General features: G+C 43.7%; 1 protein-coding gene and 1 long non-coding RNA gene across 3 annotated transcripts in view; both read right to left on the bottom strand.

Annotated features, from left to right (window-relative positions):
• The window catches only part of LOC134359712 (uncharacterized), a 43,543-nt gene extending 27,794 nt beyond the window's left edge, over nucleotides 1–15,749 (bottom strand). The window contains exon 1 of one of the 2 annotated variants that reach the window (XR_010021182.1): nucleotides 15,611–15,749. This is a non-coding gene — a long non-coding RNA (uncharacterized LOC134359712). The remainder of the gene's footprint in view (nucleotides 1–15,610) is intronic. The other variant, XR_010021183.1, reaches the window with a different exon arrangement.
• LOC134359694 (syncollin-like) lies at nucleotides 15,091–15,486 on the bottom strand. Its single transcript, XM_063073201.1, has one exon. It carries the CDS (start codon nucleotides 15,484–15,486, stop codon nucleotides 15,091–15,093), a length of 396 nt encoding a protein of 131 aa, XP_062929271.1.
• Nucleotides 15,750–16,060: the final 311 nt, after the last annotated feature.

The raw sequence follows: 16,060 nt of genomic DNA, 5'->3' as shown, positions 1-16,060 counted from the left end.
GTCGACCTTCCCTCCCCCTTTAATCCAGGCAACATCCTGGAAAACCTCTTCTGCAGCCTCTCCAAAGCCTCCACATCTTTCCTATAACGAGGCAACCAGAAGTGAATGCAGTACTCCAGATGCAGCCTCACCAGTTTTATAAAGCTGCAACAACTTCCTGAACTTTGAACTCAGTCCCTCCACTAATAGAGGCAAGCATGCCATTTGCCTTCTTTACCGTCCTGTTGACTAGTGCAGCCACTTTCCGAGATGATGATATAGGAGCAGAATTAGGCCATTTCGCCCATTGAGTCTGCTCTGCTGACTTATTATCCCTCTCAACCTCATACCCCTGCCTTCCCCCCACTCCATAACTTCTGATGCCCAAATAATCAAGAACCTATCAACCTCCGCTTTAAATATATCCAATGACTTGACCTCCACAGCTAACTGTGGCAACGAATTCCACAGATTCACCACCTCTGGCTAAAGAAATTCCTCCTCACCTCTGTTCTAAGGGGACGTCCTTCTGAGATCGTACCACATGGTCCTAGACCCCTTCGCAATGGGACGTCACTCAGCACATCCAACCTATCTAGGCCTTTCAATATTCGATAGGGTTCAATGTGACCCCATTATTCTTCTGAACTCCAGTGAGTACAGGCCCAGAACCATCAAATACCTCTCATACATTAACCCCTTCATTCCTGGGCTCATTGTCACGAAACTCTTCCGGACTCTCCAATCCCAGCACATCCTTTCTTAGATAAAGGGCCCAAAACTGCTCACAATACACCAAGCATGATCTGACCAATACCTTAAAAAGCCTCAGCATTGCATCCTTGCTTTTATATTCCAGTCCTCTCAAATGAATATTAACATTGCGTTTGCCTTCCTCACCACCAACTCAACATGGAAGTTAACCTTTAAAGAATCCTGCACAAGGACTCTAATTTATGAATTTTTCTCCCTGTTTACAACAGTATACACCTTTATTCCTTCACCAATGTCCATGACCATACACTTCTCTGCGCTATATTCCAACTGCCTCTTCTTTGCCCGTTCTCCTAACCTAAGTCCTTCTACAGACTCCCTGCTTCCTCAACACTACCTGCCTCTCTACCTATCTTTTTACCGTTCAGAAACTTGGCTGGAAAGCCATCAATTCTGTCATCTGAATCATTGCATATAATATCAAAAGAAGCGGTCCCAATACCAACCCCTGAAGAACACCACTAGTCATCAGCAGCTAATTAGAAAAGATCCCCCTTTTTCCCCATTGTTCACCTCTTGTCAGTCAGCCAATCTTCTATCCATGTTAGTGTCTTTCCTGTAATACCACGGGCTGTAATTCTGTTAATAGCCTTATGTGTAGCACCTTATCAAAGGCCTTCTGAACAATCACTTCTAGTGCCTCTACAGTCTAGCTCTTTCAGAACACTAGGTGTAATCTATCTGGTCCTGGTGATTTATCTGCCTTAAGACCTTTCAGATTCACAAGCACTTTCTCCTCAGTAATGATGCTTACTTCTGTTCCCTGATACCCTCGAAATTCTGGCATACTGCTGGCGTTGTCCACCATGAAGACTGACACAGATACTTATTAAGTCAATCACCACTACTTTGTCCCCCATTACTAACTCACCAATGTCATTTTCCAACAGACTGATGTCCACCCTTGGCTCTTTTTTACTCTTTATATATCTGAAAAACTTTTGATATCCTCTTTTATATTATTGGCTTTATATTTCATCTTTCCTCTCCCAACTGCTGTTTTTTTTAGTTGCATTCTGTTGGTTTTTGAAAACTTCCCAACTTCCTACCAATATTATATGCACGTTTTTTTTTACTTCCCTGTTGCCTCATCCACCCTTTTGTCTTTGGAATATACCAATCCTGTGCTTTCCAAATTGCTTCCAGAAACTCCAGTCATTGCTGTTGTGTAAGTGCCTTTATGCAAAGAAAGCACAACAGTGCCTCTACTTCCTTAGAATTTTGCGAAAATTCAGAGTGACATCTTAAACCTTGATAAACTTCTATGGATGTGTGGTGAGGAGTAGATTGACTGGCTGCATCATGGCCTGGTATGGAACCACTCAGTATAGAAAACTCTAGTGCATACAGCCCAGTCTATCATGGGTAATGCCCACCCCACCATTGAGCATATCTACAAGGAGTGCTACTGCAGGAAAGCAGCATCCATCATCAAGGAACCCCACCATGTTCTCTTCTTGCTGCTGCCATCAAGAAGGTACAGGAGCCTTAGAACCCACAACACCAGGTGCAGGAACAGTTATTATCCCTCAACCATCAGGCTCTTGAACCATAGAAGATAACGTCACTTGCTCCATCACTGAAATGTTCCCACAACCTATGAACTCACTTTCAAGGACTCTTCATCTCATGTTCTCAATATTTATTGCTTTTTCACTTTTTTCTTTTTTTTTGCCTTCCTTGTCAGCCACAGTTGTACCACCCTCCCTTTAGAATATTTCTCTGAACAAAGAACTGAACTTCAAATGGAACACAGTTAATTACTTTCGTCCTCAATTGTAAACCAATTAAAGAAAACAAGAAGTGAATTTTATGTACACAGTGACAAAATTGGCAAACTGTTGGCTAACCAATTGAAGTCTAATTATGCTGAATCTCAAATTAATCAGATTTATAATCAAAATGACCGACTGATACTTGATAATGCGGGGATTAATCAAACCTTCTTTAATTTTTATTCTTCCTTATATCAATCAGAATCAGAATGATTTTTTAGATAACCTAGACTTCCCTGAGATTTCACAGGATATGTCTTCTATGCTAGATACTCCCATTACCACTGATGAGATTAAGAATGTTATTTCCTCTATGAACTTGGGGAAAGCTCCTGGCCCTGATGGGTTTACCGTAGAATTTTATACATGTTTTGCACCTTCATTAATCCCTTGGTTCTGTAGGGTTTTCCAGGCTTCATTAAAACTTGGTAAACTTCCCGAATCTTTCAATAGAGCGTCAATCTCTCTAATATTAAAGAAGGATAAAGATCCTGCTCAATGTGCATCTTATAGACCAATATCTTTATTAAATGTTGATTCTAAAATTTTTTCTAAGTTATTAGCAAACGGATTAGAAAAAGTACTTCCTTTTATTATTTCGGAAGACCAAACGGGTTTTATTAAAGGTCGTTATTCTTTTTATAACATTCGCACACTGTTAAATATTGTTTATACCCCCTCACAAAATGTTCCTGAGTGTGTTATCTCTTTAGATGCTGAGAAAGCTTTTGATAGAGTAGAATGGCCTTACTTATTTAAGGTGCTTGAAATGTTTAATTTTAGCTCGAAATTTATATCCTGGATCAAACTGTTATATCATTCTCCTGTGGCCTCAGTCCGTACTAACTCTCTAAGCTCACCTTTTTTCCCTCTTTTTCAAGGTACTCGACAAGGTTGTCCTCTTAGTCCTTTATTATTTGATATTGCATTAGAACCTCTTGCAATTGCCATTCGAGAATCTCCAAATATTACTGGGATAACTCGGGGCTTAAAGTCCCATAAAATATCACTCTATGCTGATAACTTACTTTTATATATTTCTAATCCTCAAAAATCCATCCCTGCTGTTTTAGAGTTATTAGCACAATTTAGTCTCTTTTCAGATTATAAATTAAATCTTAGTAAGAGTGAACTTTTCCCGATTAATAAACAACTTCCCTTATATCATAACTTTCCGTTTAAATTGATTAATAATTATTTTTCATATCTTGGGATTAAAATTACTTGTAAATACAAAGATTTATTTAAGATTAACTTTTTACCCTTAATTGACCATATTATTCAACTTTCATCTAAATGGTTTCCTTTATATTTAACTTGATTGGTTGTATTAATGCAGTTAAGATGTTTTTTCTGCCAAAATTTCTATATATCTTTCAGGTATTACCGATTTTTGTTCCAAAATCTTTTTTTGATAAAGTTGACTCAAAAATTTCTTCATTTATTTGGCAAAATAAAAACTCGAGACTGGGTAAAATACATTTACAGAAAGCTAAGAGAGATGGAGGTTTAGCATTACCTAACTTTAGATTCTATTATTGGGCAATTAATATTCGACATATGAAATTTTGGTTACTTGACCAGGATATACTATCCATTCCTAAATGGGTAGCATTGGAATTACAATCTGTTCAGGGCTATACACTTGGCTCTATTTTAGGTTCCTCTCTTCCTTTTGATTTGAAACGCCTCAAACAGGTATCTAACCCAATAGTTAAATATACCTTACGTATTTGGTTTCAATTCAGAAAATTTTTTGATCTTAACCAATTTGGGCTAGCGATTCCTATTTTAGCTAATATATTTTTTCCTCCATCTTTTACGGATCGTGCTTTTCAAATTTGGAAGACTAAGGGTATTTCACGGTTTTTGGATTTATTTTTAGATGGTTCCCTTGTGTCTTTTGAACAATTATCTAATAAATATAATTTATCAAGAATACATTTTTTTAGATATCTACAAGTTAGAAATTTCCTAAGTGCTATACTTTCTTCTTTTCCAATGCATCCTCCTACATACATTTTAGATACTATAATTAACCTTAATCCATGTCAGAAAGGTGCATCGGCTATGATTTATAATATTATTATGAAACTTAGGAAAGCTCCATTTGATAAGATTAGGGTAGATTGGGAACAGGAATTGGGGTCTATCATTTCCGTGGATGATTGGGGGCAGATTTTACAATTAGTCAATACTTCCTCTATCTGTGCTAAACATTCCCTAATTCAATTTAAAGTTGTTCATAGAGCACATATGTCCAAAGATAAATTAGCTCGCTTTTATTCTCATATTAATCCTTTTTGTGATAGATGTCCGGGGCAGATAGCCTCTTTAACTCATATGTTTTGGTCTTGTCCTACTCTGGAAACTTTTTGGAGAGACATTTTTAATATTATCTCAAAGGTATTGAATATAGATATCTCTCCTCATCCTATTACTGCTATCTTTGGACTACCTAAAATTTCCAGTAATCTTTCTCCTTCAGCCCGTAGAATGATTGCATTTCTTACTTTAATGGCGAAAAGATGTATCTTACAACATTGGAAAGAGCTTAATGTTCCAACCACCTTATTTTGGTTTTCTCAGACGATATTATGCTTGAATTTGGAGAAAATTAGAAGCAATCTTTATGATTCCTCGCTTAAATTTGAACAGATCTGGAGATCTTTTATTCAATATTTTCATTTAATGTAATTTTTTTTCTCTTTTTTGCTCCATATTTATATACCCTTCTTGTTTTTTTTTACTGTTTTTAATGGAGGTCAGGTTTGAGGACGTGATTTTAAGTTCTTTAACTCTGTTTGGTTTCAAGTTAGCCCATTGGTTTGCTTTGCTTTTAGTTAGTTGCACGGTGGGGTTTTTTTGGGTTTTTTTTTTCCTTTTCTCTATTGATATGTATATATAAAAATTAGTATACTATTATGTTACCTTAGTATGTTATGTTTAAATTACATTGTTTGTACCACTTTTTTTTCTGTATTAATATTTCCTGTAATTTTATTATATTCTAACAGTGTATTAGTGCCTTTATGGCTTACCTTTTTGTATACTTATTCAATAAAAAGATTTAAAAAGAAAGAAAGAATATTTCTCTGGGATGTATCTATCCTGCACCTTCCAAATTACTCCCAGAAACTCCAGCCATTGCTGTTTTGCCATCATTACTGCTAGTGTCCCCTTCCAATCAAACTTTGGCCATATCCTCTCTCATGCCTCTGTAAATCTACTGTAATATTGATACATCTGATTTTAGTTTCTTCCTCTCAAACTGCAGGTGAATTCTGTCATATTACGATCACTGATTCCTAAGTGTTCCTTTACCTTAAGCTCCCTAATCAAATCAAGTTCATTACACAACACACAATCCAGAATTGCCTTTTCCCTAGTGGGCTCGACCACAAGTTGCTCTACACGTCCATCTCATAGGCATTCTATAAATTCCTTCTCTTGGGATCCAGCATCAACCTGATTTTCAGAATCTACGCAGATATTGATATCCCCCATGACTATTGTAACTTGCCTTTTTTACATGCTTTTTTCTACCTCCCATTGCAATTTGTACCCTGGTGTTCATAGGCCTGTATGTAACTCAGGTCCTTCCCCTCCCCCCACCTTTTAACTCTACTCCTCATCTCTTTTTCTCCAGTCCTGCTGAAGGGTCTCAGCCAAAATGTCGGCTGTACTCTTTTCCATAGATGCTGCCTGGCCTGCTGAGTTCCTCCAGCTTTTTGTGTGCGTGTTGCTTGGATTTCCAGCATCTGTAAATTTTCTCTTGTTTGAGATTGATAGCTACTGTACATTACAGCTTGCTCCAATAAGGACCAAGGAAGTGAAGAAATGCATGACTGAAGATGAACCCATTGCTAATCAATGTTGGACAGGCTAAGCCATTTAGTGGCAGATCCATTCCAAAATGACTATAATGGAAACCCATTGAAATGCAAAAAAGGCAGCACAGGAAGGTGTAAAACAAATAAAATAATTTCCAAGAACATATACTGTGAACCCAACAACTGGAAATATGGAAACAAAGTTGGACTTTGTATCATAGGCAAACATACAAGATATTCAAGAGACTCAAGTTCAATGTTCTGGCCAGGAAATGTGGTTCTGGATGGAAAATTGTGGGAGAATAAACAATGATGAAGTATGAGGTATGGTACCAGTCATAGACTAGTAGCTCTAACTACATTTCTTACGACTTTGTCACAGTAGATACACTGGAGAGCAAAAGGTGATCACAGATTCTTCCAGTGGTGATGGAATCCAAAGTTCAGAGCAAAAATGCTTGACACTCCAGAAAAAAATTCTTGGAGCAGTGGAAAAGCAACCAAAATTAAGTTCCTGCCCCAAGTGGTCCAGTTTCACTTACAAGTGCTCTACGTTACATTGCCAAATGCCAAGGATACTCAAATGTACTGGTAATAGTGGACAAGTTTTCAAGAGGGGTGGAAGCTATTCCAGCAGGGAAATCCACTGCCACAGACACAGCAAATACCCTGAGTAAGGACGATGTTCTTCAACAGGAATCGCCCTGTCATATCGGCTCTGATCAAGCAACACATTTCGCTGAGAATGATTGTCAGGAATTATGTTGACAGATGAACATTAAATGGTCTTTTCATTATCCATAGCACCCAGAGTTATTAAGGCAAGTCAAACAAATGAATGGAACCATCAAACAATAACTAATTATAGTGAGAAAGGTGTACCGTAACCTGTGGCTCTTCCTATGGACTTATGCAGTATCAGAGCAACTTCAAACAAGTAAGCTAAATTTAAGTCCATTCCATTTGGTAACAGGGTCTCTGCTGAGAGCCCTCAGTCTCAGAGAGGCTGATATACCCATTATGGCAGACGGTTTAGCTAACCATCGTGTGGAATTAACACAAGCTGCCCAGTCGGCTTTTCAACATGTTTTTGAGTTTAGAGTAATCCAGCAGAAGGAGGAGACACCCTGAATCCTCGTGAGTGGGTCCTGACTAAGAAACCATATAAGGAGCCACTGGGAGCGGGACGGGAAGGTCCTTATCTAGTGTTGTTAGTTATGAACTTTGCGGGAAAAGAACAAGGCAAAAGTAAGTGGATACTCTCCAGCCACTGCAATCGAGCTAAAGTGGTACCCGATCAGAGTAAGTGCTGTGGTTAGCACATGAGTACCTCTGGACCCGGTGCCTACTCTGGTGGGCTACAATCAGTTACTAACAGCCAGAAGACTTCAAGTAGGTCACTAACTACTGGATATCATGAAGGTTATTCTTATATTAGTTGTTGTTATAGTTTTGCCAATTTTTCCTACTAACAATGTGTACTAATATTCACACTAATTTTTTCCAGAGTTTATTTCTTTTTTACTTGGATAAGCATGATCATTATTTAAAATAGTTTAAACTCATGTAAGTGAGACTACTAATCTGCCTAACCATGACATAATCCTATGAATACTTTGCAGAATACTGTGGTTTCTGGTTAATTGGGACACATTGGGACCAATACATTTGGCCCATTTAAGCAGCAGCTACCCAATCAGCTGAAGTTTCAAGGAAATAGTTAAAAAGATATATAAAGACAAACTGAGTTAACAGTAAACAACAGGAATTCTGCAGATGCTGGAAATTCAAGCAACACACATCAAAGTTGCTGGTGAACGCAGCAGGCCAAGCAGCATCTATAGGAAGAGGCGCAGTTGACGTTTCAGGCCGAGACCCTTCGTCAGGACTAACTGAAGGAAGAGTGAGTAAGGGATTTGAAAGCTGGAGGGGGAGGGGGAGATGCAAAATGATAGGAGAAGACAGGAGGGGGAGGGATAGAGCCGAGAGCTGGACAGGTGATAGGCAAAAGGGGATACGAGAGGATCATGGGACAGGAGGTCCGGGAAGAAAGACAAGGGGGGGGTGACCCAGAGGATGGGCAAGAGGTATATTCAGAGGGACAGAGGGAGAAAAAGGAGAGTGAGAGAAAGAATGTGTGCATAAAAATGAGTAACAGATGGGGTACGAGGGGGAGGTGGGGCCTAGCGGAAGTTAGAGAAGTCAATGTTCATGCCATCAGGTTGGAGGCTACCCAGACGGAATATAAGGTGTTGTTCCTCCAACCTGAGTGTGGCTTCATCTTTACAGTAGAGGAGGCCGTGGATAGACATGTCAGAATGGGAATGGGATGTGGAATTAAAATGTGTGGCCACTGGGAGATCCTGCTTTCTCTGGCGGACAGAGCATAGATGTTCAGCAAAGCGGTCTCCCAGTCTGCGTCGGGTCTCACCAATATAAAAAAGGCCACATCGGGAGCACCGGACGCAGTATATCACCCCAGTCGACTCACAGGTGAAGTGATGCCTCACCTGGAAGGACTGTTTGGGGCCCTGAATGTTGGTAAGGGAGGAAGTGTAAGGGCATGTGTAGCACTTGTTCCGCTTACACGGATAAGTGCCAGGAGGGAGATCAGTGGGGAGGGATGGGCGGGACGAATGGACAAGGGAGTTGTGTAGGGAGCGATCCCTGCGGAATGCAGAGAGAGGGGGGGAGGGAAAGATGTGCTTAGTGGTGGGATCCCATTGGAGGTGGCGGAAGTTACGGAGAATAATATGTTGGACCTGAAGGCTGGTGGGGTGGTAGGTGAGGACCAGGGGAACCCTATTCCTAGTGGGGTGGTGGGAGGATGGAGTGAGAGCAGATGTACGTGAAATGGGGGAGATGCGTTTAAGAGCAGAGTTGATAGTGGAGGAAGGGAAGCCCCTTTCTTTAAAAAATGAAGACATCTCCCTCGTCCTAGAATGAAAAGCCTCATCCTGAGAGCAGATGCGGCGGAGACGGAGGAATTGCGAGAAGGGGATGGCGTTTTTGCAAGAGACAGGGTGAGAAGGGGAATAGTCCAGATAGCTGTGAGAGTCAGTAGGCTTATAGTAGACATCAGTGGATAAGCTGTCTCCAGAGACAGACAGAAAGATCTAGAAAGGGGAGGGAGGTGTCGGAAATGGACCAGGTAAACTTGAGGGCAGGGTGAAAGTTGGAGGCAAAGTTAATAAAGTCAACGAGTTCTGCATGCGTGCAGGAAGCAGCGCCAATGCAGTCGTCGATGTAGCGAAGGAAAAGTGGGGGACAGATACCAGAATAGGCATGGAACATAGGTTGTTCCACAAACCCAACAAAAAGGCAGGCATAGCTAGGACCCATACGGGTGCCCATAGCTACACCTTTAGTTTGGAGGAAATGGGAGGAGCAAAAGGAGAAATTATTAAGAGTAAGGACTAATTCCGCTAGACGGAGCAGAGTGGTGGTAGAGGGGAACTGATTAGGTCTGGAATCCAAAAAGAAGCGTAGAGCTTTGAGACCTTCCTGATGGGGGATGGAAGTATATAAGGACTGGACATCCATGGTGAAAATAAAGCAGTGGGGGCCAGGGAACTTAAAATCATCGAAAAGTTTAAGAGCGTGAGAAGTGTCACGAACATAGGTCGGAAGGGATTGAACAAGGGGTGATAAAACAGTGTCGAGGTATGCAGAAACAAGTTCGGTGGGGCAGGAGCAAGCTGAGACAATAGGTCAGCCAGGACAGGCAGGTTTGTGGATCTTGGGTAGGAGGTAGAAACGGGAAGTGTGGGGTGTGGGAACTATAAGGTTGGTAGCAGTGGATGGGAGATCCCCTGAGCGGATAAAGTCATTGATAGTGTGGGAGACAATGGCCTGGTGCTCCTTAGTGGGGTCACGATCGAGGGGTAAATAAGAGGAGGTATCCGCGAGTTGTCGCTGTGCCTCGGCAAGGTAGAGGTCAGTACGCCAGACTACAACAGCACCCCCTTTATCAGCGGGTTTAATAATAATGTTAAGATTAGTGCGGAGGGAGTGGAGAGCAGAGCGTTCCGGAGGAGTGAGGTTGGAATGGGGACAAGGTGCGGTGAAGTCGAGACGGTTGATGTCCCGTCGGCAGTTGGCAATAAAGAGATCCAGAGCAGGTAGAAGACCAGAGCGGGGTGTCCATGAAGAAGAGGAGGGTTGAACAGTTAACAGTTGTGTATTTAAATAAAATACAGGATAAATTAGAACACTACTAATGGTACTACAGTTCTGTAAAATTGTGTATTAATTCCTAATAGTCATTGATGGAGGAAATCATCCAGTGTGTGTAATGAGCAAAATCAACACAGGCTCCTAGTGCAGATAATGGACTGCCCTCTTACAATGCTGTTGACAACTGCATCGCCAAATCTTCATTGTCATTGTAACAGTCAAGATGATCATCAATACTTAAAATTCTTACTTATTCCAAACTTGTGAAATTGTTTCATTTTCACTCCTGGCCCGTTTGTGGCATCTCCAAGCATGGATGCTTGAAACTGCAGTGAGAAAAACAGTTGGGAATTTTCCTGCTGCTTCTTTCTCAGGAACTATCAGTGACAAAAAATCACTGCGTTTTAAACATGAACACTGTTTAAAAACTATTTGCTCTGAGTATGGTGTAGCATCTAACGGCCACACGAGTGTGCGTGACTGACACCAGTTTGGCAACAGCCTCCTAACACAATTAAGCAGCATAGTGTCCCAAACAAATGAAGGGAATCTCAGCAATTTCCCCAAATAAATGGTTGCCCCGACTAACCGATGGTCCAATTAACCAGAATCCACTTTATATCCCTTTGATAGTTTATTACTTAAGAGGTTTTTGATTATTTTATACTTAATGTAGTAGATACTACAAGTTTTTAAACCTGTGATTCTAAATGTGTGATATAGAATCAAAGATGGGTTTGTTGTACCGATTTAATTCTTAGATTAGACTGTTTAATTGTTATTTTCTTTGAAGCTTAACAATTATCTAGCTGCTTGCAACTGTAGTTCTTACAATATGTACATGTAACAGTTTAATATGTTTGCTAGTGGTCACAGCATATATGTGGTTGTTCAGTGTGTCCCCTAGTGGTTACATTTGTGTGATTCTAGAAACTTCACATGGTGAGTACTATTTGAATAGGAATTTTCAGATTGGCTGACTCTTATCTACAAGTCTGAGTGGAATTTTTCTTATCTATGTAGTATAAAAGGGCAATGCCATTTGTTTGCTTACCTCTTAGCAAACCTCTACCACTGTCCATTTCAAATTTCCTTTGTTCTATCAAACAATTGTGAAGCAACACGTTTTGTGCCTCTTCCTGACTTCTGAAAGAACCTTGGATTAAACTATCAGAATCCAACAGCTCCCAACTATGATCTCCTGTCAGTCACAACTCAGTGATACCCACAATGTCGTGCCTGCCAATTTCTAACTGCACTACAAGATCATCAACCCTATTCTGTACACTGTGTGCATTTATATATAACATGTTTAGTCCTGTATTCATCATCCTTTTCGATTTTGCAGACATGTTACACCTCAATTCATCCCAGTGACTGCATTTTTGTTGTATCACTCCTCACAGTCTCACTGTGCACTGCATCTACTGGTAAACCACCCTCAGCTCTGTCACTCCAGTTCTCATCCATTGCCATATTAGTTAAAACCCTCCCCAACCACTGGAGCAAACCCACCCACAAGAATATTGATCCTCCTAAAGTTCAGGTGTAACCCATCCTTTTTGTACAGGTCATACCTTCTCCAGAGGAGATCCCAATGATCCAGAAATTTGAAACCCTGCCCACTGCACAGATTCCTCAGCCACACATTCGTCTGCCAAATTATCCTAGTCTTACCCTCACTGGGATATGGCACAGCCAGCAATCCAGAGATTACTACCCTTCAGGCCCTGCTTTTCAGCCCTTCAGTCTTTACCTAACTCTCTATATTATATCTTCAGGACCTCATTCCTTTTCCTACCTATGTTGTTGGTACCAATATGCACCACAACTTCCCCTGTTCACCCTCCCCCTTGAAAATGCTGTGGACCCTGGCACCTGGGTGGCAACATTAGGGTGTCTCTTTCACGTCCACAGAATCTCCTGTCTATTCCTCTAAATGCACTCTTCATCCCCTTTCCCTACTGAGCCACAGAGCCAGACTCAATGTCAGAGGCCTGGTCACTGCAGCTTGCTCCTGATAGGTTGTCTCCACCCCACACTGACCCCTCCCCATCCCAACGGTATCCAAAGCAGTATATTATTGAGGGCAATGGCCACAGGGGTACTCTGCACTGGGTGCCTATTCCATTTCCCTTTCCTGAGAATCACCCAGCTTAGGGCTAACCTAGAGTCCTGATCTATCATCTCTTCATTCTCCTGTACGAGGCAAAGGTCATCCAGCTGCAGCTCCAGTTCCCTGTCAGGGTTTGTCAGGAGCTGCAGCTGGATGCACCTCCTGCAGATGTAGTTATCAGGGAGACCGGAGGCCTCCCAGAGTTCCCACATCTCACATAAAGAACATACTACTGGACCCATTCACACCTCCCTAGCTATGTACTACTGACAAAGACAGAAACTTACTGGAAACTTACTTCGAGCCTTCTCCTCTTCTCATGTAAGCCTTGAGACAAAGTCACACTGTTACCACAGTGGCCACTCAGCTTAAACCTAACTACTTCTTATTGGCCTTTGACAAACGCCTAATAGATCGCTATGATTGAAGGCCATCAAACAGTCCCGAAAAACCCAGAACTCTTTTTAAACCTCACTCCGCCACTCTAACTAGCAAGTGTTCACTAAGATCGAAGCCCGCTGAGAAAAGGAGCAATGCATTTGGACACCAAGATTTTACCTCTTTTTCAAAATAGATTGACACAAGATCAAAACTGATTATTGACCAGTGAATCTTTTATACAGAATCCGTAATTTTTATTCCACACAATCAGAGAGATAAGATGGCAGTGATTGAGTGTTCAGGGACCAAGAACTGCCGTCAGTGGCCGATTTGCTTCTCTTTCCCCAATAAACAAATGGACAATTGATGTGGGGAGTCTGTGACTCGCTTCACAACCTCTCCCAGTTCCTGGCGAATTCCCGACCCTCTCACCAAATTCCCAACTATGATATCTCAGACGGGAAGGGAGAATAAAGCAAGCCGATACTGGAGAGAGGCTGTTTCACTCCGACAGAGAGTTTGCTACGACAAGGTGGGGGTAGAAGAGTGAGGGGGGGGTCTTTCTGGTTCATATCCATAGGGTTTCTGTCTGAAGGGTTGGTGGTGTGGGGGGTGAGGGTTGGTGGAGGGGGAGTGAGGGTTGGTGGTGTGGGGGTGAGGGTTGGAGGTGTGGGGGGTGAGGGTTGGTGGTGTGGGGGTGAGGGTTGGAGGTGTGGGGGGTGAGGGTTGGTGGTGTGGGGGGTGAGGGTTGGTGGAGGGGGTGAGGGTTGGTGGTGTGGGGGGTGAGGGTTGGAGGTGTGGGGGTGAGGGTTGGAGGTGTGGGGGGTGAGGGTTGGTGGTGTGGGGGTGAGGGTTGGAGATGTGGGGGGTGAGGGTTGGTGGTGTGGGGGTGAGGGTTGGAGGTGTGGGGGGTGAGGGTTGGTGGTGTGGGGGTGAGGGTTGGTGGAGGGGGGGTGAGGGTTGGTGGTGTGGGGAGTGAGGGTTGGTGGAGGGGGGTGAGGGTTGGTGGTGTGGGGGTGAGGGTTGGAGGTGTGGAGGGTGAGGGTTGGAAGTGTGGGGGATGAGGGTTGGAGGTGTGGGGGTGAGGGTTGGTGGTATGGGGGGGTGAGAGTAGGAGGTGTGAGGGGTGAGAGTTGGAGGTGTGGGGGGTGAGAGTTGGTGGTGTGGGGGGTGAGGTTTGGAGGTGTGAGGGGTGAAGGTTGGTGGTGTGGGGGGATTTTGTTTAAGAGACAGCCCCACCTCCTGGTTGAGGAGCTCAGAAGGTAGACTCCTGTCCCTCTTCCCTCTCAGTCTCCCTACCCCAATTCCATCCCAGACACGCCTTGCCCCGACAACAAAAGATGGAACGTCCCACGAGAGTGGGGGCCTCTGAGTCATGGTGGAGTAGGATGGATGGAGGTCGGCTCGATGGTAGTGGAGGAGATTTACCCAGCGTTGCCTATTCCGCCAACATTCACCCTCCCCTGCCTCCCACCACCATGTCCCGTATGCAGTCTGGCTGGGTCGCCCACTGGTTTTCCAGAGTTGTCTGTGGGACCTTCCTGCGTAGTATCAGGGTCCGGTCACTTCCTGAGGTGAGGGGCTGCGCGATCTGGCAGTCGCATCCTGAGGTTATGTTTGAGGGTTAGGGTGGGGATAGAGGAAGGGGGAGAGAGAGAAGGTGGGAGGGACAGAGTAGAGAGGGGAAGGGGGGAGAGATGCAGAATGTGAAAGGTAGGAGGGAGAGGGAAAGGGGAATAAAGAGAGAAATGGGGGAGTAAGGGAAGGATGTAAAGATGGAGAGAAGAGAGAAGGAATAGGGAGGAGAGAAGGAAGGAGGTCGAGAGAGAAGTGAAATGGAAAACATGAACATAAGACGCAGAGGTAGAGAAGGGTGGAGAGAGGGAAGGGCAAGATGAAGCAGAGAAGGAACAGACAAAGGGAAGAAGAGAGGAGAGGTAGAAGCTGTCATACGTGGGGAGAGCTGCGATGACCATTGAGGACAGGGGTGGGGGTTTGGTGATAGAAGGGAGAAGGGAGGAGGAGAGAGGGGAGGGGTTGGGAGACATGAGCTGCCTCAGGAGCATTCACAGTAGTAGGAGCTGATGGAGTTGTCCCAGTTCCCGAAAAATCCCCTGGAAACTTCCTCCAGTCGGAACTGCACTCCAGTACGGAATGTTCTCCGGTGGCCTTCCTTGTTCTTCTTGTCCCACACGGTGAGTTGACATCGGGGTCCCACCACCAGCGAGGAGACACGGTCGTCCCAGTATTTCTGGATGGACGGGACGTCAGCTGGATACTTGACGTCGAAGTAGCCACCGCCACAGCACTGATCGTACAGCGTGTGGCTGTCCCGGTAGAAACGGGCGCACACCCTCACCCCGTTCACGTCTCGCAGGACGCTCGGCTCGGGACACTGGGACAGGGCCCCCACCACACAGAGGGCCCACACAGCCAACGGCAGTCCCACCATGGCGCAAGAGATACACGGAGTTCGCTGGAAATGGGGCTAGGTGTGGGCTGTCCCACTTATATCACCCCAGGCTCTCTCCACCCACAACCCACACACACACACACACACACACACACACACTCACCTTGCAACCAACCACTGCTCCAGCAGGGTCCGACCTTGAACTCCCCTCGCCCTCCCTCCGACTTAAGGCAGTCGTGTCCCACCGTGGGAAAGGGACCGGCTTTCGGGGCGTGCAGACTGTGGGGACGCACCTGTCGATTTCTCAGCAGTTTGTCATGGGACTGGTTAGAGCAAGCTGCACTCTGTATCTGACCTTGGCAGTGTGTAATGGGACAAGGTGGAGGGAAATTCACTCCATGACTAACTCTTTTTATGTTAAAGCGTGTTTATTCCCAGTATAAAACCACAGGGCACAATTTGATCAAAAACTGAAAACATCAAGAACAGAAAGTTACTGATTTCTACTTGTCTCTCATCCCCGCTAAAGGATCAGTCTGTCCACGTCTCCCTCAGGAGAGTACCCAGGTACCCGATGACGACCTCGGGTTAGACATTCACATGTTGCAGAACT

Source organism: Mobula hypostoma, chromosome 21 (genome assembly GCF_963921235.1).
Source record: "Mobula hypostoma chromosome 21, sMobHyp1.1, whole genome shotgun sequence".
Classification (NCBI taxonomy): Eukaryota; Metazoa; Chordata; class Chondrichthyes; order Myliobatiformes; family Myliobatidae; genus Mobula; species Mobula hypostoma.
The sequence above is the reverse complement of the archived record's forward strand: the minus strand, read 5'-3'. Positions and strand labels throughout refer to the sequence as shown.

Excerpts from the sequence above, each read along its gene's own strand:
- LOC134359694 (XM_063073201.1), bottom strand. The coding sequence starts at position 15,486 with ATGGTGGGACTGCCGTTGGCTGTGTGGGCCCTCTGTGTGGTGGGGGCC.